This window comes from Rhamphochromis sp. 'chilingali' (genome assembly GCF_963969265.1).
Source record: "Rhamphochromis sp. 'chilingali' genome assembly, chromosome: 2".
NCBI classification, from domain to species: domain Eukaryota; kingdom Metazoa; phylum Chordata; class Actinopteri; order Cichliformes; family Cichlidae; genus Rhamphochromis; species Rhamphochromis sp. 'chilingali'.
The window spans coordinates 44082441-44104553 of record NC_137930.1 but is presented as its reverse complement, the minus strand read 5'-3'; the positions used below and the strand labels follow the sequence as shown (position 1 = coordinate 44104553).

Below are 22113 nucleotides of genomic sequence, written 5' to 3'. Positions count from 1 at the left end.
GAAAATCACTGAATAAGGAATCAGTGTCCAAGGAAAATCTTTAAAGACCTTCAGAAAGCCTGGAGAACTTTAAACATTTTTTTAAGGAGTATGGAAAAAATAACATATTTGGTCAGTCATGGGAAAGTTAGGATTAAGGTGCAAATTTATGTGTTGCAAATCATTTTTGTAGGTTGTCACCATTAGTTGTTTTTTTCATAATGTGGCTTAGAAAAATGTACTTTTAATCCCGTTAATAAACCTGGTAAAGTAGCCATATACTTAAAAACATCTATCAAACACAAAACACACTCATTCTCTTTGTGACACTCGTGTTTATTTCATTCATCAAATCATTCTGATTTACAAGCACATGAATAAGATGCTATAGAAGAATGATGTCACTGTTCTGAGGACATGAATATTTGCATGTATTTGTATTGTTGTTGCTCTGCTCATGTCATTTATTAAGGAAATGTCTCCATTTTTTTTGTATTATTTATTATTATTTGTTGATTCATACACTCAGCGGCCACTTCATTAGGTACATCTGTTAAACCACCCCATACTGTTAATGTGTCATCAGCCAATTAGGCCAGCAACTGAATTTAGGTGTGTAGCATGGTCAAGATGACCTGCTGAAGTTCAAACAAAGCATCAGAAGGGGCACTTTTTCTATTCTAACTGATCACTCAAAGCAATTTTAACTACAGACCCCAATTATACACTGATGGATGAATCTGGGCCAGATTCAAAGTTCAAACCTATATGACTGGCCTATTTAAATTCATAAAAAAAAAATATGACTGACAGTCCTGCTCAGATGTTTACAACACAGGTAATGTTTAAAAAATGTCTTTCCAAATAGAGTCTTTGTAATGTAACAGACAGACGCTTCATCTACTGAACTTTAGATTAAGGTATATTTTTCAAAATTCAGTTTAGTTGAGCTGAGTTTAGTTTAATTAAGGCCCATTTACTTTTAAATAGTTAAAACTGAAGTTTAAAGTATAGCTTGTCTTAACAATTATTATTATTGTTGTTGATGTTGTTGTTATTAGTATTAATAGCACTATGTTTTGAGGGAATCATTTACTTACATTCCTTTCTGTTTTTGGAAAATAGATGAATGATAGATAATCACATGAACGAATTCTACTTTCCTCACACATTAAATCCAAATGAGTTTCATGGTGGTTGGGTGTACTAGTTTGGGAGAACAGTTCCGCCCTGCGTAGCACTGACAGGTAAAGTTTTCAGCCCAGGCACTGAGGTCAGCAGCAGAAGGGAGGCCAATAGCCACATACTTCCTATCAGCTCGTATGATGTGGAAATGGGTGGGGTTTAGGTGCAGGTAGTGGCGAGAGTTGTTGCTCTTCCGGACACAGCGGCCCTTCCCCTGACACAAGACTTCGCTGCAGAGCTTGGCGGCTGCAGTCACATTAGCAATGTAAGGGTTCAATGTGTATCTCAGGTACTTGGACAGAGCATCACAGGACGCCTGCAAAGACAGGAGTTTATATGAGAGGTTCAGGTGTTCAAAAAGTATGTACAAAAAAAATCTTAGAACTTCAAGATGAATGTCAGCTAAAATATTTTATTGGGGTAATTAAAGTCCAAATAAAACATATTGCTTAATGGATGTTTGTGTCCAAAGGAGGAACGTCAACTGGACTGAGAACACGGATAGTGGCAGTAAGACCATCTAAATGGTCTGTTTTATTCTTAATTAGAATTTGCATTCAGTTGTGCCACTTTAAATTGGTTGTAAGACAATAAGATATTGTGATTGTGTGAACATCAAATGACAAGAAAAAGAAATACCAAATCAAAAAGCGGCTGCAGCAAATGAAGCTGCAATACCTCTTTCACATGTCTGGTAAACACAGATAAACAGTCACAACTGTTAGTTCCTCTTAAGAGAGGAAACAAAGGCATGTTAATTATTTGTTGATGCAAGGCTGGCCAGTTGTGTTCCTGTTTTCAGACCTGTGAAGAGTTACTAATATAGAGTTTTTATGGCTAAAGACAAATGCAGAAACTTCGGGTGGCTCGTGTGATACTTGAAGTCTTTTCTCTTCTCATGAAACAAACAAACACTGGATTTGCAATGTTGAGAAGGAATCACATTGCTCAGCTGGTAGATTTTTAATGCTGACTTGTCAATATTGTGTTGAGTTAGAATATCCCTTAACCTTCCTTCCTTCTTGGGACCTTTTTGTGCCACTGCTATGTGTTAAATGGCTGCCATTTCCACTGTGTTCAGTGGAATATAACCAAACTTGCCACAGGATAGTTTTTACCTGTCAATGTTAATATTCCAGTGTGAATTCCTTAAATCAGCCTAAAATGGCTGAGCAGCAGAAATCCCCACACCCATCACCCTGGGGACCATTTTCTGCCCATTGACTTCCATTATAAATGCTATTTTTCAACCCCAAATTATCATCATATGATTTTATTTTTTCTTCTTTTCTTGGATGTCAATGAAGACTCAGGGCCTTGAAGTTTTAATTTTTAAATTGCAAAAAAAATAATGGCAGGTCAAAATGTATGTTGGTGCCAATCTTTGGTCCATCTAAAGGCCTACTTATAATGACAATCACATATTACTTCAACTGGTTTTTTGTGGAAATATTTAGTTTCGTTTTTTGGTTTTTGGGGCTTATAACACAGGGCGCTCATGTAATAACACTGGGATTTGAAGGGTTAAAACAACGAAAATATAATTAAAACTTTACATGAATATTTCAGGGAGAAGTAGTTTTACAAGGTTGGCTAATTTAAAGTGGAATAAAATATGGATATATGGTCTTTTTATGGCGTGGCTGAGAATGGTCCCTAGGGTGATGGGTGTGAGTTTTTTAAAGGATGGCAGGAGGGTTAATGATAGGAGATCTGATCAAAACATCCAGTAAATATCAGTAAGCTGTGAATTACCTTGTTGTTGTAGTCTCTGGCACCTCCCCATATTATGACCCCAGAAGCTCCAAGTGCTGCAGACTCTCCGATCGTGCTGATTAGATCTCTCTGAAAGAGCAGGAACGAAACTTTTTTTTTTTAAATAAAAAGGCTCAAAGTAATTTAATGCCCTATCCTCGAGGCCCCCAAAACACCCCCCAGCTTCTCTCTCATTCACATCTTTTAGAATCCAGTATAGAAAACCTATAGATAAACCTTGGTAGAGTTGATATAAGGTACTACAAACTGTTCAAAGTGAATGAACTCCAAACCTTCATCACATTAGAGTTCTAAATTGAGGCCTTCATTCTCCTTTCAGAGCAGTATTAATTGATGTTTTTATGTCATTTTCAAAAGTTTTTAAAACATAAATCTTCATTTGTTGAGTTGTTTTTCTGTTGTGTTCTTGTGAATGCTTTTTGCTCTTACGTGAGAAATTTAATAACTATTTAGGTTCAAATGACAAAACCCTCATGTGATGGGCTGTTTATTGTAATCATAAAGATGAAGTGAATGATGTGCATAAATGTGATTTTAACACAAACACTCACCCTGGTCTGAAACTTTTTGGTCTGATCCCGGTACAGTGGCCTGCAATAGACATAGACTGGCATAACGTAAGGACGTTTAGGCAATGCTGCCACCCTCAGAGCCTCAAGAACACGGTTACGAACAAAGAGCGCAGCCCGGGGAGAGTTCCTCAGATTCTGGTGAAGGTAGACTGATGGGAAGAGAGCTGTGCTGCGTTCCCACAACCAAAGCATCTGGTTGTTCTGCTTGTGGGTCTTGTGGGAGCACTCTCCCGTGTAGCCAAGCTTGTTCCATCCATAGTTGTAGCAATCAGGAAACAGGTAGAAGCCCCATCGGCGGTTTGGACGCTCACCAGTACCAAGGCTAATGGTTTTTTCCATGAAGTGACGTCCAGCCCGCTGGAACTGTTTCTTTGCCAGTTTAAGAATTTGCTCTAATGATAAAAACGGGAGCATCTGCAGGGTACGACTGATGGACAATTTCTGATAAATGCGTTTTGAACCCCAGTTCTGGTCCCACAGGGGGCGCCAGGATTCCCAGTCAATGACAGCCAGCCCAGGAGAAGAATCCTGGGAGATGTAGTGATCTATTTGTTTTTGGGCTCTGGCCAGGTGCTCTGTCAGGTTGCCATTTTGGGGGACCCCACCGCTGTAGAGCTTATGCTTGACAGAATCAGCTCTAGGGTAATGACCAAGGCGGTCCTCATAGAAGATGGTGAGAAACTGGCCTGGCACAGCTGCGGGTGTCGTCACTGACTGGAAGGCTGCAGTGTCCAACGGGATGTGAAGACGTTTACAGTGCTCGACTGGCGCGTTCCATATAGCCACAAAGGAATGGTTATTGATGAGCGGTGGCTCAGTTGGAGGTAGGGCAAGGGCTAAGGTGATAGATCCAATTACACAGAAGCCAACAGAGGAGAAGAAGGATGGGGCCATGGTAATAGGTCTGGACAAGCAGGGCAGACAGTGGATAAAAGTCAGCAAACATCAACATAAATCACAGCTATTTTTGACAAACTCTGCTTTCTCTTTAAAATAACCAAACTCCGTCTTCTTAAGATGGGCTAAAAGTGGGAACTTTTGATCACATTTGAAGTTATTTGAAATATGACTCTCGGTGAAAGATGACTTCATAATTTTTACATCTCAAACAATTAATGGAGAAAACAGTTATTAGATGCTCTATTAGATCATCAGTGGATACAAAATAGTTCTGAAAGAGCTCCACTTGAAGCTGCAAAAGTTAAATACTACTTTTATAATATGAATATAACAGGACACAAAGCTGTTTCTGCAGTTAGAATGTAAGATACTTCCTCCATTATTATTTTATGTGTGTGTGAAAGAGAAATACGACATAGCTCTGCTACGTGCATGCTCTGTGCTCAGAGCTTAAAATGTCAGCAGTGGCCCCAATTTATGTAAATGATCATTATCAGCAAAACAGGGAAAATTAGAAAATTTTAGGTGCTAGAACGTACACATAAGTGCTTGGAATGATGAACCAAATCTCAAAGTTCACCCAGTGGCTGAACAATCTGCTCTATTCACCTACAGTAGTGTAAGGACACTCCCTGCGTGTTCAGAGTTCAAGTTCACTTGCCTAATCATCATCTGTAGGGGAAAATTTATGAAAACAGACTAATTGTAGTCCCTAACAATTTCATATGTTCATGCCATAAACTTTTATTTCATTATATATTTAAAAAATATTCATATTTATGACTAATTCTAAACAGCATATCATTTTAAAAATGATATTGTGTAGGAGAACTGAACATGTTATCAAGTCATGACTCGAAATGCCATTAATACACATTCTAAAAAATATTTTAAAAAATATGATTTATTTAATTTTAGTGTGACTTACTGATCTCTAACCAGGAACAACAACAAAATAGATTTGGCCTTTTGGACTGAGTCCTTTGCAGTTCTTCTTTTTCCTCTTGATCAATAACCATTTATACTGACAAAATTAACTTTTTGTTTGTGGATGATACTATTTGTAAGCAGCAAAATAGTCATTTACAGTGGATTTGGAATGATAAAAGTGCTAAATAATGATATAAAATAAAGATATTTGTAAAACCTTCCTTCATATTTGGTGTTCAGATAGAGCCCTTGTGAATGTGAATACATATGTTAACTACATTCTGTTTTTGATGTCCTTTTTGCTCATCCTGGTAAATCAATATAAAATTAAAAATGACTCAAGGATTTCGCAGTATATCTGTAAACAAATTGTCCACATTTTAAAAAGATCAAATCTTTTTAATAATATCCTTTATCTTACAAGGTTATCTCACTATTCTTTTCAAATCAGTCAACATTTTTTGGATATAATAGTGTTTTAGCTCCTACCTGTTGCTGTCTTCAGTGGCTTGTCATAATACTTCAGTGTTTCTCAAGTAATTTTTTTGCTGTTTCATATGTCACAGGAAACAGTTTCTTCTCTCTGGTAGATCCTTATCTAATTAAAATACTAACTGGTGAGTGGTTTTAGGGTGTCAGGTTAGAATAAATGATGCAAAGAATTTGGAAACAGTTTTGGACAAATACAATCAACACTAAGATAATTTAGTGAAAAAGGTTTTTAAAAAGTTGCATATTTGCAAGATGAAAGTAAAACTCAGAGTGCATGAAAAACAGAATGGTAACGAAAGTTAAAAAATAAACAACACAAGTTAAAACAACAACAACAGCCTGGTTCATGTATAATATTTCTGGTTTGTACTGATTTATCACAAAAATGACACGATGATGGCAACATGTTTTTCATACTTTAGCTTTGTGTCAATTTCATTTGTAAATCAGGAGATTGTAGTGCATATAGTATTTTAGTTACTTAAGGTCTTCAGAGTTTTGACAACATAAATTAATCTTATTTTAACAGAAAAAGTTATTTAAAGTCAAAACTTTTCTGTATAAAAACATATTTGCATACTTATTATTACTTATTACTAAATATTCCGAAACATTTTCTTCGTTCTTTAGAGTTTGTCTCTTAAAAAAAAAAAAAAAAAAAAAGATTGGATCCAAAGATTGGATCTAGCTGGGACTTGATGTTTGAGTTAAAAGGGCCTCTGAGCAGAAAATATTCTTGCCAGGGCAGTCATCTCACACCAGTGACTCATCATTATCATTAGTTCAGCCTTCTGTTCCTTTTTCTCACTAACTGGGTCTGAGGTTTAATGACTGACTGTAGAAAAGGTAGTCAACGTTTTTCAAGACACAGTTTTTTCATTGTTTGAAAACCTAATATAAAGACAAAGATAAATAATGTCAACGGAACGTGAATCTGCCCCATCAGATTCATATCCAATCTGATCTGGATCAGTAGATGATCCAGTTGGCTGCAACTCAACTCACTAAGCGGAAGATGTTTCTTTGTTACTTCCCCTGAACTCATCACTTTATGTAATAATGGCAGGAAAAGAAAGAAACACACTGTAGCTTTGGAAAGTGTTTATTAGCAGTGCATTTACAGTCAGGTAACATTTTTCATGTGTTGCATACTCCTTGTTACATATGTAGTTTACAATCTTAAGATTTAATAAAGAATACAGTGACTACAGGAAATTTACAATTGCTACACAAAGTCTGAAGTAAAAGCCTAAAAACACTAACCTAAAGGCAGGCTTGAGCCGTCCATGTGACGTGCTTCATTGTTGCTTAATGTTAAATACTAAAATTTATTGGAGTACCCCTTCTACCCCTGTTTTCTTCTGTCTCTTTGACTACATAAGCAACATAGGCTGCCTTTTCATCAGCTATTTAAACTGCAACAAACTGCCAACTTCTCCAAAGGTAATGTTTCAGGTTAGTGTCATTACTCAATACTGTTTGTTCACTCTGAATGTAAAGCAAACTTTAGGGGATTGATTTCATTTAGAAAAAGTAACAACATTAAATTTTATTATCTAATGACTTTGAGCCAATGACTTGAGAGCCACCATCTACCGGAACCAAATTCCTTGTATGTGTCTGCACATATACTTGGCCAATAAACATGATTCTGATTCTGATTCTTTAAACTGTTTTTGTTAGGAACAAGGATACCGAATTAGAAGATTTTCTTACATTGTGTTATGATTGGTAAAATCAATAAATTCCTAATACATTAATGAAAGTTAGACCATCTACAGTTTTATTACTGAACAAACAGTATTTGCTGATGGAGGCTGGTTCTAAAATGATAAATGGTGAATAGATATGACAACTTTGTTTTGTCAACTTTGGCATCGTAGTTATAAGTATGCTTTATACTTGGAATTATCCAAAGAAAAGCACTTTGGGACACACAGAGAGAGAGAGACTGAATAAAGAGTTTCACGAGAACCTGAGGTATCAAAAAACTGGTAAACTTTGGTAAAAAGGTGAAATTAAAGGACCTCAGTTTCCAGAGGCTGTGTCTGTCAGATATAGTTTGTGCCATCTCCTGCATCCAGTTGAGTGCTTCCTTGCACTTGCAGTTGTACATTCAGAGACAGTAGCCATTTACCAGTCACACTGAGATGAAGTAGAATCAAATACAAAATCCAGAGATCAATAATATAAAAAGTCTTTCTGTTCTTCAGGGTAACAAACCCAACAGAATGTATTCTGAAGTTAAAAGCAGCTATATGCTGCATCCTAACAGGCTCCAAAACGGTTTGTGACATCTCCTGGAAAGACTACAAGTAATAAGTAACAATACAAAAATATAAATTTGTACATATACCGCAAAGTATAGTAACAGTTCATTCAAGGTATTGGAAATAAAGGATGTCTTTAAAAATGCATCAAGTCTTTGTAATTGTGCTCCTATATATGTATGTGCAGTATTGTATTTTGAGCAGCCTTTGGTTTTTGTGGACAAAGCAAAACGGAGGATCATCATGCGACAAGCCAGCTCTGCCTTTTTTCATGAACTATAAGGCATTTCACATGATTTCTCTGCAATATGAGTTACAGTGAATAAATTCAAGCATGTATATTGGCTGTGCAATTCCATTTTTCCTTCTGTTTCAATGGGTACACTGCTGATTTAGGCCACAAATAATGTTTAGTCCGAATAAATGAATAATTGACTGACAGGCAATCATTTTCTGATTGGGTAAAATGTTTTCATGAGACATGTTTTCTGCTTGTATTGTATTTCAGGTGGTATTTTGCAACTGTTTATAGCACATTTATCAAACAGCATCAGCAAGACGTTCCTATTACTGCAATTAGCTTTATGGTGCATAAAGTCAAGTTTATGTCAGTATCCTTGGATAAAATAAAAAATACATTTTGAATTAGAACATTATATTTACTGCAGTGTTGACATGTCACATCTACCCGCAGCTAAATTGAAACTAACTTTCTCTTTTGAAGCCATCTTCAAACATATATCTTTACTAATAATAAATTCAACAGGAGCAACAAAGTTAAGTGATGGCTGACGCAAGTTGGCGCTGCTGCACTCTCTCCTGCCTCCTGCTGTTCATCCTGTTCATCCTCCCACTCTGTCCTCTTCTTGTCGTGATCTTCGTACTCTTCCTCTTCCTCCCATGGCCCTTTATCTTCTCTCACTTTGTTGATGCTGTCGCAGTTCTCACCATTATGGCCCTCATAGCAGTGGCAGCGGAACCTCTCCATTAGTAGCTGCTGTTCATGCGGTGAATGCCAGCCATTCACAGTAAAGTCCCCATCCTCAGAGGGATGGATGCGGTAACTGTCAGCACTTAGGTGGAGGTAATGCCGGGCGTGGGGGTCCCGGCGGATGCAGCGGCCATTACTCTGGCACAGGAATTCACTGCAGATTTCTGCGGCCCGTGTCACATTGGTGATGTACAGACCCAAGCGGTGGCTTAGGAAGGACTTGACGTGGGTGCAGCTGTGCTGTGGAAACAAGGTGAAATTCGTAATAGCTTATATGATACTACAGCCAAAATTTTGAGTTTAGTGGCTTCACATCAAGTTCTGCTTTAAACCCAATGATGAACCAGACTCACTATGACAAAGATTCGCCAGTGCCTAAATATAACCTTAAAATGAAAATGTATAGGTTGGAATGGGGTGGCATCCTCACAGATTCTGATTCCTCATGGATGATGAAAGAAACTTTCAATTTCAGCAGAGGTTGAAATAATTATTTCCCCCCACTGTAAAGCAACTTGAAGAGACTGTTATTGTCAACTGGCTGGAACAATATAAATAAAACTGAACTAAAATGAACTGAATTCCTAAAGATGTGTTAGGAGCTTTATGTATAACATCGCTGCACATTAAAAATATTAATCACAAACGTCAGAAGAGCATATGCATGCACAGTCACCTCTTGTGATTTTGTTAATGTTCATAAATAAATCTCCATATGCACCAGCATATATGATGAAAACATACTATAAATAATTTTACTTTGTTAATGTAGGGCAAAGACCACCTACCCTGGATGAGGTCAAATTTAAATCTCCCCAGATGACAAATCCTGCAGTTCCCAGTGCAGCACTCTCCCCTATGGTGTGGATCAAATCGTCCTACAGGAAAAATACAGGTAAACCATCACATCGCATCACACATGTCTGTCACCATCACTACCACGCCACCATTTAAGGCAGGGATCTCAAATTATTGATGGCGAAGTGATGATGAAGTAGCTGAAGAAAATAAAAATAAATAAAAGAACAATAAAATAATACAAAGGTCAACATATTTGAACATTGAATTTTTAATACTGCTTGTGTTACAGTGTTAGTAACAGTGTTTGTCAGTGTTACAGTGAGAAACTGGTTATGTTGTGCAAAGCTCCACAAGATCATACTTCAAAGAAATTCTTTAAATAGCCTTCTTCTTTTCAAAGACATCAGCCGTTAACCTGCCGAATCAACAGATCATCCTCAAACATTTGGTTTTCCCTGAACCTCCAGTAGATGGCAGTAGGGAGCAGACTCAGAGTATAGCCTGACTGTTTAAGCACATTGTTACTGAAAATGATGTTTACTGCATACAAAATTAATAATTATATGACAATTAATTTGAAGGGGTGGGTTGCAAGTTTAACTATTACTAATATGCAATCATATTAAGAATTACAGAAAACAATATTTGCTTTTTGACTTTTTCTTTGGAACATCAGGATTGGTGATTTAAATCTTTAAATTGAGGCCAAATGATGATTGTTTGCCAGTCATTTGAACACACAAAATTACAACATTTTCCACTATAAAATGCAGAACTGATCCCTTTGTCACATTGTCCCACATTGTGTTTGTGTGTCTGTTAGTACTCTGATGATTCCTTGTACTTTGATTCCTTGTTCCTATCCCGTTAGGGTTTTATTTATATATTTTTTATTAAAGCTGCTTTTGTAAGTTGACCTCATTTCCAGAGTCTTGCATTTGGGTCTATATTTGAAGCTTGGTAATGCACTAAAATTGACTGAGAAGATTAAAGTTTCTCCAGGATCTTTAATCCTGTCTTCTGTGAAGTATATCACAAAGGCTGCCATTCATATTTTAACACAAGTTTAACATATTTTATTCCAGCCCTACTGATTTTGATGAATGTGTTGTCTCTATTGATGCTGAAAAAGCCTTTGATCGAGTTGAGTTTGAGTGTCTCTTCTTCCACAGATTTTGTTCTGGAGCAAATTTTATGGTTTGTTTTTTTGAGTGGCACAGAAGTGTAATAACTTGCTTCAAGGACCTTGTCATAGCCTGGAAACTGGCATCATTTAAACAACTTGCTAATACAATCTACCACCATCACACTTTTTAAGATGCTTGCAAGCCAGGCACTTTATTTGTTTCCAGATTTCAGGCTCAAGTCCTCTACCGAGGCCAACCATACAACTTTATCCAACCAACAGAGGGCTGATCTCCCTGCTTTACAGTAAAATGTTAAACTTGACACATACCTCAAAATGTTATGGGAAGAAGATTTAGACTTAGGCCTCTGTACTCACAACTTGACATCATTATGTGCCCGCCACTGTTAATCCAGTTCAAAGTGGTGCATGGAGCCCACTTCTCAATATCCAGATTATCTTCTATCTATCCTGAAATCACTGCATATTGTGATAGATGACAAACTGCTGAAGCTTCACTGATCCATGTCTGTGGCTCTATATTTTTCTACCACTAGTAAAATCCTGCTTTTTTTCTAGTCAAACGTTTTAGAGACCAGTATGGAACAGGACTGCACAGGTGCCAGTACTGTTACATATACAGTATAAGGAGCCTTAAGTCAATGTGGAGGCTGAAACATATTTTCCTTTGCGGCTACCGCTGCTGTACTTTTTATCCCTTCCAACCTTTATCCTCTGACTCATTCTGACTTAACTAAGGTTTTGCTTATGTGTGCCAACCACCTTTTGCATGCATCCTAAAATGCAGTTCAAATAGGAAAGAATATGTTCTGCTTAGAGGTTTCGATTCACATTTATTCATAAGACTGAAAATCAGAAAATTCAGACATTGCCTAAAGTTCTTGTTGTATGGTTTTGGAATTTTAAAAACCAAAAAGGCTATTACATTTTAAATTATCTTTTGAAAATGTATGTTGTATTTAATTAATCCACAATTTTTTAATGGATTTTTGATCAGAAGGAAGGAAACAGCACAATTGTCTTTTATTGTCTAAGGAATGCAGTGGTTTTGATGTCATACATTTAAGACATATAGTGAAAGTGGCCAAGAAAAGGAAGGTACTAATTTAAATTCTGATGTTATGTCATACTCCGCTGAGCTTATTGAATTTGAGCATGAACCTCCTTTAATTTCTCAGGAATTTTGCAGAGGTTTGTGATGAAACTTAGCACACGTATTGTGTGGGTATCCAAAAAGAGGAACTCATTGAGTATTTCATGTCAACTATCAAAGAAGATTTTTTAAATGCATTTTTGATATATCATCATGTTTAACTGACTTTGTTCAGGATTGAACCAGCAGTTAAACATGGTTCGGGCATCTGACAAGGATGCCCCCTGGGTGCCTCCTTGGTGAGGTGTTCTGGGCATGTCCCGCTGGGAGGAGGCCCCGGGGCAGACCCAGGACACGCTGGAGAGATCATATCTCTCGGCTGGCCTGGGAACGCCTTGGTGTTCCCCCGGATAAGCTGGAGGAGGTGGCTGGGGAGAGGGAGGTCTGGGCTTCTCTGCTTGGGCTGCTGCCCCCGCAACCCGGCCCCGGATAAGTGGAAGAAAATGGATGGATGGATGGATGGATGGATGGATGGATGGATGGATGGATGGATGGAAGTTCAGAATTGTCATTTATGTTTAAAATAATTTTACAGTCCAATAAATCTGGCAAGATTTGAATGACTTTCCCATAGAAGTTAATCATGAATGAGGAATTGCATTACCAGTCAAATTCAGAAGACAAATGAAAGAACAACAAAAAAATATTCTATTGGTTCTATTTTGTCTTAGTTTGCCCAAGATAACATGCAACAAGGCCGACCTACCACCCCTAAGCTGCCACAGGGTGAGATGGGATTCATCCTGGACAGGTCGCCAGTTTGCAACAAGACTAATGTAGAGACACAGACGACAATTAATTAAGCTATTAACCTAACCCCACTAACTGCATGTCTTTAAACTGTGGCAGGAAGCTGGAGTACCCAGAGAGAGCCCACACAAGTATGGGTAGAACATGCAAGCTCACACAGAAAGGCTCTAGCCAGAAGAACTAAAACCCAGAACCTTCTTCCTGTGAAACAACAGTGCTAACCACTGTGTGTTATGGTATGTCATAGTGCTTTAAATAACAATTTAAAAATCAATAAAAAAAAATGTAAATGAAATATTGGGGAAAAAAATAAATTGTAGGTTGGATTTTTTTGTTTTTGTTTTGTTTTTAGGTCTGCTTCAAAATTCAGATAAAACTGAGGCTATTGTACTCAGCCCTGAAAATCTTTGTGTCTATGGCATGGTATGGCTGGCATTACCTTCTCCGCGGTAATGGAGTGGTTTCTGACCATGATATCTCCTTCAATGCACATAAAACACAAATTTAAAACTACTCTATAATTAGAAACATGTCTCATTGTGATGCTGAAAAACGAATTCTTGCATTTATTACTTATAGGCTGGACTACCGCAGTTGATTATTATCATATTTTCCTAAATGCTCTCTGAAAAGCCTTCAGTTGATCCAGAAAACTGCAATAAGAGTAGTGGCAGCGACTATTTGAAAGAGCATATTTCACCACATACTACTATATCTGTCCAATGGAGCATGTTGCTCTAGCCATACTTGTGGTTCTTAGGGTAGATCCTTCAGCTTTCAGGCCTTTCTTCTGTGGAACCAGATCCCAGTTTGGAATCAAGGATTATTGTAGGGTCTATCTTACAGTACAACGTATTTTGAGTTGACTGTTGTTATGATTTGGTGCTTTGTAAATAAAACTGAACTGAATTGACTTGAATTGGAGCAGGTAACCCTGAACCCTCCCTTAGTTATGCTGCAACAGGCATAGGCTGCGGGTGATCTCTTTATTTAATTATTAGTTACTATAATCTCTGTATCTCTTCCACAGTGTGTCTTTTGTCTCACTTCCCCTCACCTCAACTGAAGGTTTCGTTTTGACAAAAGAGATTTTTCCTTCCCACTGTCGGCAAGAGCTTGCTCATGGGGGTCATCTGATTATTGGGGTATTATCTTACACTGTTAAGGAACCGTTGTTGTGATTTTGTGCCATAAAAATAAAATTGAATTAAAAGTATCCCTGTGAAAGGAAAACGAACTACTTTGTTGCATAATGGAAATTTTATCCAGAACACACAGTAGAAAAAAATATATAATATTTTGGTAAACTTTGCTCTTACTGTAGTGAGAAAGTTGAGGGCCTCATCTCGGTAGCCCAGCCTCAGGTACACATAGGTGGGAAGGTCATACTCCTTTGAGGTCAGTGAGGCGACTCGGAGCGACTCTCTGATCCTGTGCTGGGTGAAGTGCAGGTTGCTGATGCTGTTGCTGTGATGCTTCCTGATTGTGACAGAGGGATAGAGGGCCATGCTGCTGTTCCATAGCCACACCAGCTCGTCATTCCTCAGCCTCTCCAGCAGGGGGCAGAAGCCTGTATAGTTCTGATCATGCAGGTTGTAATTGTGGCAATCAGGGTAGAGGTAAAAACCCCAGAGGGCACTGGGCCGGAGCTGTCTCCCCAGCTGAATGGTTTTTAGCATGAACATCTTGGCACTTTTCTCAAACCTCCGCCGTGCCAGTTCTTCCACTTGTGCTGCAGTCACGTTGATGTATGCTTTCTTGGTTAGCTCCTTTGATTTGCGTCTATAGATGTCCTTTTTGTGCCAATTACGACTCCACTGAGGTCGCCAGAACTCCCAGTCAATAACAGCCAGGCCACGAAAGTCCTCTGCAGGTATGAAGTAGTTGATGTCCTGGTGGGCTTTGAACAGATGTCGGTCCAGGCTGCAGTTTTGAGGTAGGCCACCAAAGACGGCTTTGCCATGTGGGGTGTAGTGAGGGTAGTAGCCCAGCCGGTTGGCATAGAAAATTGTGACGTTCTGGCCTGTCCAATCAGCACGTGGGCTTCCCTGGATGTGGAATAGGTGGTTAACGTTGGTGGTTATGTTGTACCTGAAGGTGCACAAGTCCAGTGGAGCATTCCAGGCAGCAATGAAAGGTTTTCGGCCAATCAGAGGCAGTTTGGCAGGTTTCTGACCAAAAGCTGAATGAAATAGCAAAATCAGCCAGGAGCAGGTGAGCGCAACAGGTACAGCATGGTGGGAGGAGGATTCCCCAAGTACTGGCACAACAGGCATTCTGGGATTCAGATGGTGCAGCTGTCAGTCATCCTGACAAAGGGAAAAGTGACAGGGAAAAAGAAAAAGAAATGAAAAACAAAACTCAGACATTTTTTTCATCTGTAAGACTTTTTTTTTAAATTATTATTTATCTATTGTTTCACCTTTGTAACCTGCATGAAATTTGTTGTATCATCTGTCTAATGAAAGTTACAATAACAAAATAGTAAAGGTAAGGATGGCTACAAAACAAAGCAACGCAGAGCAGGATAGTAAGATTTTCTCTGGGGATTTTTCATATATTTCACGTGGCACCACTTTGGGTCCTGACCTCAGAGTTAAGAGACTCTGTTTTCACATATAATGCAGCATTTCACAAAACTGACAGAGACTTTTTTATGTATAAAATGTTGCAGTACATCTGGTAAGCTCTCCTAAATTTCATTTGCCCTGACTGTTTTTATATTGTTTGGCAATTTTATTGAAGTCACATTTGATGAGCTCAACAGTTCTTCTGAATTAACAATGGTCTGGTTTAACTGTTTATTTCATCTTTCAACACAATAGAGGATCGTCAAAGCTTCAACATCTGACTTTATGAGTGTGCGTGTACATGGAAATTTGCCGTGTTCAAGTCTTGATAATATGTTGCATTCACTCAGTTTTGACATTCTACATTATTTACTCTTGGCCTTTTACTTTTTCCAAAATACATAAATGATTAAAAGGATTTGCATGGTATGAGTCAGAGGTCACATAGACTAAGTCAGTTGACACCAAGGTACATGGACTTCTGCTAGACAGAGCACGGCTTTTCTGTGCACATGTATTCTCCCCTTACCATAACTGAAGCCTCAAGCTGTAATGACAGGTCTTCCTTCCAAATGTCTCAGCAAGTTTCAGTGTTTGCTGCATCCCAACTTTTTCAAGCAAACATCCAGTCACAGAGCAGAGACAACAATCAGATGTCTGAAACCTGGATTTTCAAAAAAATTTCATTTGAATTTCTTTATTAACGAAAATGCAATTTATTTATATGCTATTTATTTATTGATTACCCTTTTAGTCATCTAGTGTGTGAGCAGCTTACTGGCTGAATGTTTAGTAAAGTACTAATGGCAGACAAGAGGTGATCTTATTTGCTGAATATGGTTTGAATTTTGAACTAGTTATAATTGTAAAATATTTTATGCTAAAAAATATTTGAAAAGCATTCTGGCTAGAACAGGCCAACATCAGCCTGGCAAAGGCTCCAATCTGGCCCTTTGGATAGCTTTTGAAAATGTGGAGGAGGGCATATCTTTTGGACTTTTAACTGTTTTTAAAAAAATAAATTTTACTGTTTGTCCTGCTGATAAAGACCCTCCCCACAGCCATTCATACTGCAGCAATAAAGTCAAATCAAAGTGGGTTGTATGTGGCCCCCCAATATATGATAACCTTGATAGCCCCAGTCTAGAAGTTTGGATGTTAAATTGTTTACTTTTTCACATAACATTTTCTTTTACAGAATGATATGTGATAAAGTAATGGTGTACATATGACATACGTTTGTTACAGAGACCGTTTTGTGACCATTTTGTGAATTCCTGTTATTAAAGCTCAAGGTGAGCATTTCGCATCACCAGCTTATTTACACCATGGTAGCAGTGGTAACTGAGAAGCTTGGCTACAAGGTTAACAGTGCAAAGGAGCAGTACCCTTCATGGAGGAGGCTAGAAACCAGGCTGAAGGTAGCAAGGCGTGAAGTTATCTAACTAAGTTATCTAAAGGGATGGCTAAAATGTTCAAGCAAGGTGCCCATAGCTGAGGTCTTAAAAACCGCCAAGGAAAGACTCACAGCCTTGGCCAGCCACCTGAAGAGGTATACCAGAGAGACAAACGCCAGGAAAATAAACAAACTGAGCCATCCAAGGTGTACTCTCAGTGGCAGAGGAACAGTATAACAACCAAGGCTGGAGAAGGAACAGTACTGGATGGGCATTTGGGAGAAGGAGTAACAGAGAGTTTGCATCCTTTCCAAAGTTTCATGTGTTCCTTCCTATGCTGAAAATACAACCTGAGGCTGTAACGAGTCCTGTGTAATTAATATAAATCTTCTATTTTATCTTCTCACTGGTGTTCTTGAGATATAATGATACAGCTTTTTATATTTTGTTCTCTTATATGGAAAGGTTTTTTTTCTCCCTCACTTTCAGTTTTGCTCAACACACAATATGAGAATCAAATTACTTTCCTTTATTTTTGCAGTCAGTTTCTCTCTGTATTCATTTGACTGCACTTACTGTTAGCAATTTAGTTTTTAAAGTTCACTATACTGTAGAATTACAGTAAATGCATGGATAATTTGATCAGAGGAATGTTAGTGATTATTCTCTTTGTTAGTTTTTGTTTTGAGCAAAAAGGTTGAGCTGATTCAACTCGGTTTTATTTGACTTATATAGCACCAAATCACAACAATTAGCTTCAGGTGCTTTATATTGTAAGGTAAAGACACTACCATATTAAGAACAAACAGAGACAACTCTGACATCATGTGATCCCTTATGAGCAGTGGAAATGAAAAAACTCCCTTTTAACAGGGGTTTCTTTTGTTTGTGTTGTTTCAATGAATGGGACGAGAACAAATTCATCAACTAACACAAGCAAGCTTGATTGACAGTCTAAGTTCACCATTGATGGTGAGCTGAACTAAGCTTTCATATTCTCCACTAAGTGGTCCTTATCACGATAAATGATGAAGGAGAAGCCACCGATTAAACATGCTGGAATTTATATTCAAAGTCTGGCTTTATGTCAAAATAAATTATTTATCCAGAGTAGCTCCGAACCACAACCCGGTCTGGCATTGATTAAGATAAGAGTTTGTTGGTGTCTGTGGTCCTTGTGGACTGGCTCCACTCATTCAACAAATATTGTACAAGAAGGTATAAGAATGTCTAATTTTCAGTGATTGTAGGAAAATTTGGGTGAATATGACCTACAGTTGCCAGTGTCTGAAATTTTGGGTTTATGGGAGGAATGTTGACATAAAGTGGTATAATTTGCAGTAACTTACTCTTTTGTAAGTTCATATACAGTTTTGGAAGAATGGCAATTATTATTTTTGGTGAGTCATCTAGGTTTTGCTGTACAGCCTCCACAACCCTTGTGACCTCAAAGAAGCTAATTTCACACCTCTGTAGTGGACCTCAGAAGTAAATGCTACTCCCTGTGCGAGGTGTTTCTAAAAGAGGACAATGTTCTGAAAACAGAAATGTGAGGAGAGGGAGACTCATTTCCTGCTTTTGATGCTTGGGAACTGAGCCAAGTTCCCTGTGGGCAGGGCAGAGCAAAGAGTCGAAATAAAAGATATTCTGACATACACCGTCTGTCACATAAATATGTCTCGGCGCCAACTAAACATCGCCAAGTCACATTACTGTTCTTCAGTCAGATTCAGAAAGCTTTTAACATTGCAGGCTTTCTATTCGTTGGTTATGTCTGATTAAGAAGCAGACCTGATTTTAAATCCAACTTCCGAACTAATAAAATGGCCTCAATAAAACAGTTGAATAAAGAAAAAAATAAACATCCTTACTAAATTAACCTACATGTGTATGTAGAAGTAGAATGGGAGACAGATCCTTCAGCTTTCAGGCCCCTCTGCTGTGGGAGCAGTTCCCAGTTGGACTTGAGAGACAGACACCCTCTCTACTTTTAGGATTATGCTTTAAACTTTCCTTTTTTGACAATGCATATAGTTAGGACTGGATTAGCTGACTCTGAATTCTCCATTAGTTATGTTGCAATAACCCATAGGCCCTTTGGGTTAGGATTGGGCACAGGGTTTCCCATGATGGACCAAGTGATTCTTCTTCAGTCACCTCTTTTCACTCACCATGTGCTTATACACCACTTTTTATTCAGTCATTAGTGTTTCATCTGGCTGTCTCCCACAGCAGGTTTTTTGCCTTGTTTTCCTCCCCTCGCTGCTTACCACTGGCAGCAGATGGCCACCTTTCCCTGAACCCGGTTCTGCCAGAAAACTGAGAGAGCTTTTCTTTTGCACTGTCACCAAGTGCTTTTTCATAGGGGGTCATCTGATTGCTGGGGTTAACCTTACAATATATAAAACCTTGAAGCAACTGTTGTTGTGATTTGGCACTATTTGAACTATTTGAACGAATTGAATTTAGTTCACTTAATGGATAAAAGGTCTAGGATGTCAACTGGTTTTAGGTGTAATCAAACAAACCTTTAGGACAAAAGGGTTCAAAGAAATGAAATGACAGTGAAATGAACGGCATTAACAATTCTGATCAACCATTTATAGAATCTGACAGAAAAGACACGTCATTCCAACCCAGAACAAGCCTGATGCGCAAGACTCAGGCTCATGACGGGAATCGTCTTCTTAAAAGCTATTGAAATATTTGCTACAGTATAGCGTCTTGCAGTTTATCATCTTTATACAGTGTACTGTGTACAAACGTGAGAGTTGTGTAACAGGTAACAAAGAGCTTTGTTTTAAGTCTACCCAACTGATTTTGTATTGTATTTTCTCAAACTGAAAGTGGCCTTGCAGCTCGTCTCTGCTATCATCTCTACGAGCACTCAGTAACACGACTCTGCCTCAGAATTTTCCACGAGGCACAAAAAAGCTGGTCCAACCATGTTAACCAGAGGAGCGAGAGAAGCCTTTTAACACATGTTATTGCTGAGCAAATGTGGTCCTGATTCCAGAAAACAAAAGCTGGAAAACAGGAACTACCAAAGTTGAAATTTGTACCCCCAGAGTCTATGGCTCATTGTAAAGAATTCTGGTTTAGGCCATTTCTGCTTTTGCTTCATTTTCCAGACCTGGAAGCTACTTTCATCTTTTATAAACAGTCTAATGGTAGCTACCATCCCATCAGGTGTCACCTGGGCCCTGTACTATTAAACCAGCTCAGCATGCCCAGGGTTTCTTTCTGTTATCTGGATTCACTTACTATGACAACAGCAATCAGGCAAGTGTTCACACAAATGTGATTATCAACTTAGGTGAAACCAGTTTCCCCTGTGTGGTAACATGAAATGTATGGCAAATGCGCGACCAGTCATATTAATGGTTAAGCGCTGCAGAGTGGAAATATTTGAAGAGGTTAACATAATACTAACTCAAAGCAAGCGCAGCAGTGTAAATGTATTTGACAGGAAAATCACTGCACAACAATTTCTGTTAAAAGCTGCAAGAACGTATCAAATCAAAGCACTTTAGGTGCTTTGATCAATAAGACTGGAAAAGAACTGCTGTGTTAAAAACATTTAGCCTGTTTGAGACCAGGAAAGGAAGCCGACACAAATGCCAACTGTGTAAGCTTCCAGACCTATCAATATCACAATTATATGATTATATTATGAGAGAATTTGAATGGATTATAATCAAATATTCAGTAAATTAATGTTTAAAAGAAATTTTTAGTTTTCATTCTTTCAGTTGCATGTCAGAAAGAATAACTATAAAAACAGGAGTCGATAGTAGGTTTAATCTATGCTCAAATTTGAAATAAGGTCAGCAATTACAGTATAGGTGTATGGTATAGGTGAGTATCCAGCTGCTTTTAGTAACAACACTTGAAAACTGTGCTCTCTCTTGTTGTCAGGTATTCTTGCTGTGACACTTTATGAGTCAAAGCATCCTTAAAATGGGATTTTGTTACTGCCTCTGTTACAGCTGATGCACAGCTTGTGCCTGTTGGGTAAAATCTCCACTCAGATGCTTAAGAAATTTGCTGCCGTGCATCTGATTTCTCAATGGGGAAAAACTCCTCACTTTGAGGGTTATTTTTTAACATTGAGCCAACATTCCTTGGATGATTGGGCACTCCTATCCTCCTCCTCCCCTTCCTGCATCACCCAGAGCATTCACCAAGGGTGGCTGCTTCCCTCAGGGTTTAAAAATACTTTTATCTTCCTCTTTGTGCAGCAAAACAAAAGGTCCCAGAAAGGCATGATCTTTCAGCCTGATAAAATAAAAGTTTTTAACAGTTATCTGGTGAAAACATGCTAAGGGTGTAAGAGCTCACCTATAGATGCTCGGGTCTCTTCTTCAGGGTTCAAAGCAGGAGTCATGGTGGCTGTCTGTGCTGCATGCTTGCATTCATTCCTTCTTGCAGTCTGAAATACAAGCCAGCCATCTGCACTTATATACAGCACAGAGAGGAGACGAGAGGGAGGAGAAAGTGTGACTACCACAACACAGTGATTAGAGAGCAGAGAGGGAAGGAGGGAGGAGGGAAGAGAGGCACAGAAACAAAGGAGAGAGAGTGAGGGTTTAAATTCGTTAGCTTGTAGAGCTCATCAGATGTCTGATCCTCCCTGGAAAAAAAAAGTCAATTCATCCACATCAGTCAGTCTAGAACACACATGTAAACAAAAATGTCATCAACTGTCTGTGAGAAAGTCTGACCAGATCTAATCTCACTTTTTTGCATATGAACTTTACATTCAATTAAAATAAATAAAATAAGTTGTCCCTTGCATTTTTTACTCGAATATATTAGTCTATACGTAGTATTAACATCATATAAAGATGGATACAGCTTCTGGGTGTGAAAAATGAAACCACGTTTGCACTGTCTTAAACCTACATTATTTTTAATGGCATTTGTGTTATATTGTACAACAGTGTGCCGCCTACTTCATGTCTCAGCGTAACGGCCTTTGTTGAACTAAAGGCTCCTTCTTGCCCTGCTGGAGCTAGAACACCAGAATCATGTTTCTCCTAAATGGGTTCACCAAAAAACAGATGCCTTGTTATAAATGAGCTGAGACTAATTTGGTTCAGTTACCAGAAGGTTGCTGAATCAATCCAAGCTCCTCCTGTACATGTGCATGTATCCTCAGGCTGAGTGTGTGTGTACCAAAAACAAATAATCAGTTACA

The 22113-nt window shown here is 38.4% G+C and overlaps 1 protein-coding gene across 1 annotated transcript; it reads right to left on the bottom strand.

The window, feature by feature from the left end:
* Positions 1 to 1081: 1081 nt before the first annotated feature.
* On the bottom strand, positions 1082 to 21379 carry hyal4 (hyaluronidase 4). Its single transcript, XM_080862815.1, has 8 exons — positions 21255 to 21379; positions 14266 to 15255; positions 9884 to 9973; positions 8838 to 9335; positions 5074 to 5084; positions 3492 to 4416; positions 2920 to 3009; positions 1082 to 1480 (listed from the first exon to the last, which is right to left on the bottom strand). The coding sequence occupies exons 2-8, from the start codon at positions 15220 to 15222 to the stop codon at positions 1151 to 1153; spliced, it is 2901 nt and encodes a 966-aa protein (XP_080718941.1). The 5' UTR covers positions 15223 to 15255; positions 21255 to 21379; the 3' UTR covers positions 1082 to 1150.
* Positions 21380 to 22113: the final 734 nt, after the last annotated feature.

What these genes read in the sequence shown, in the direction of transcription:
- hyal4 (XM_080862815.1), bottom strand. Translation starts at nt 15,222, where the DNA reads ATGCCTGTTGTGCCAGTACTTGGGGAATCCTCCTCCCACCATGCTGTA. An exon ending in TAAATTTGACCTCATCCAGG is followed by an intron (nt 9,336 to 9,883) that starts GTAGGTGGTCTT and finishes TTGTTTCCACAG; the next exon opens with CACAGCTGCACCCACGTCAA. An exon ending in CCAAAAAGTTTCAGACCAGG is followed by an intron (nt 3,010 to 3,491) that starts GTGAGTGTTTGT and finishes CTGCTCTTTCAG; the next exon opens with AGAGATCTAATCAGCACGAT.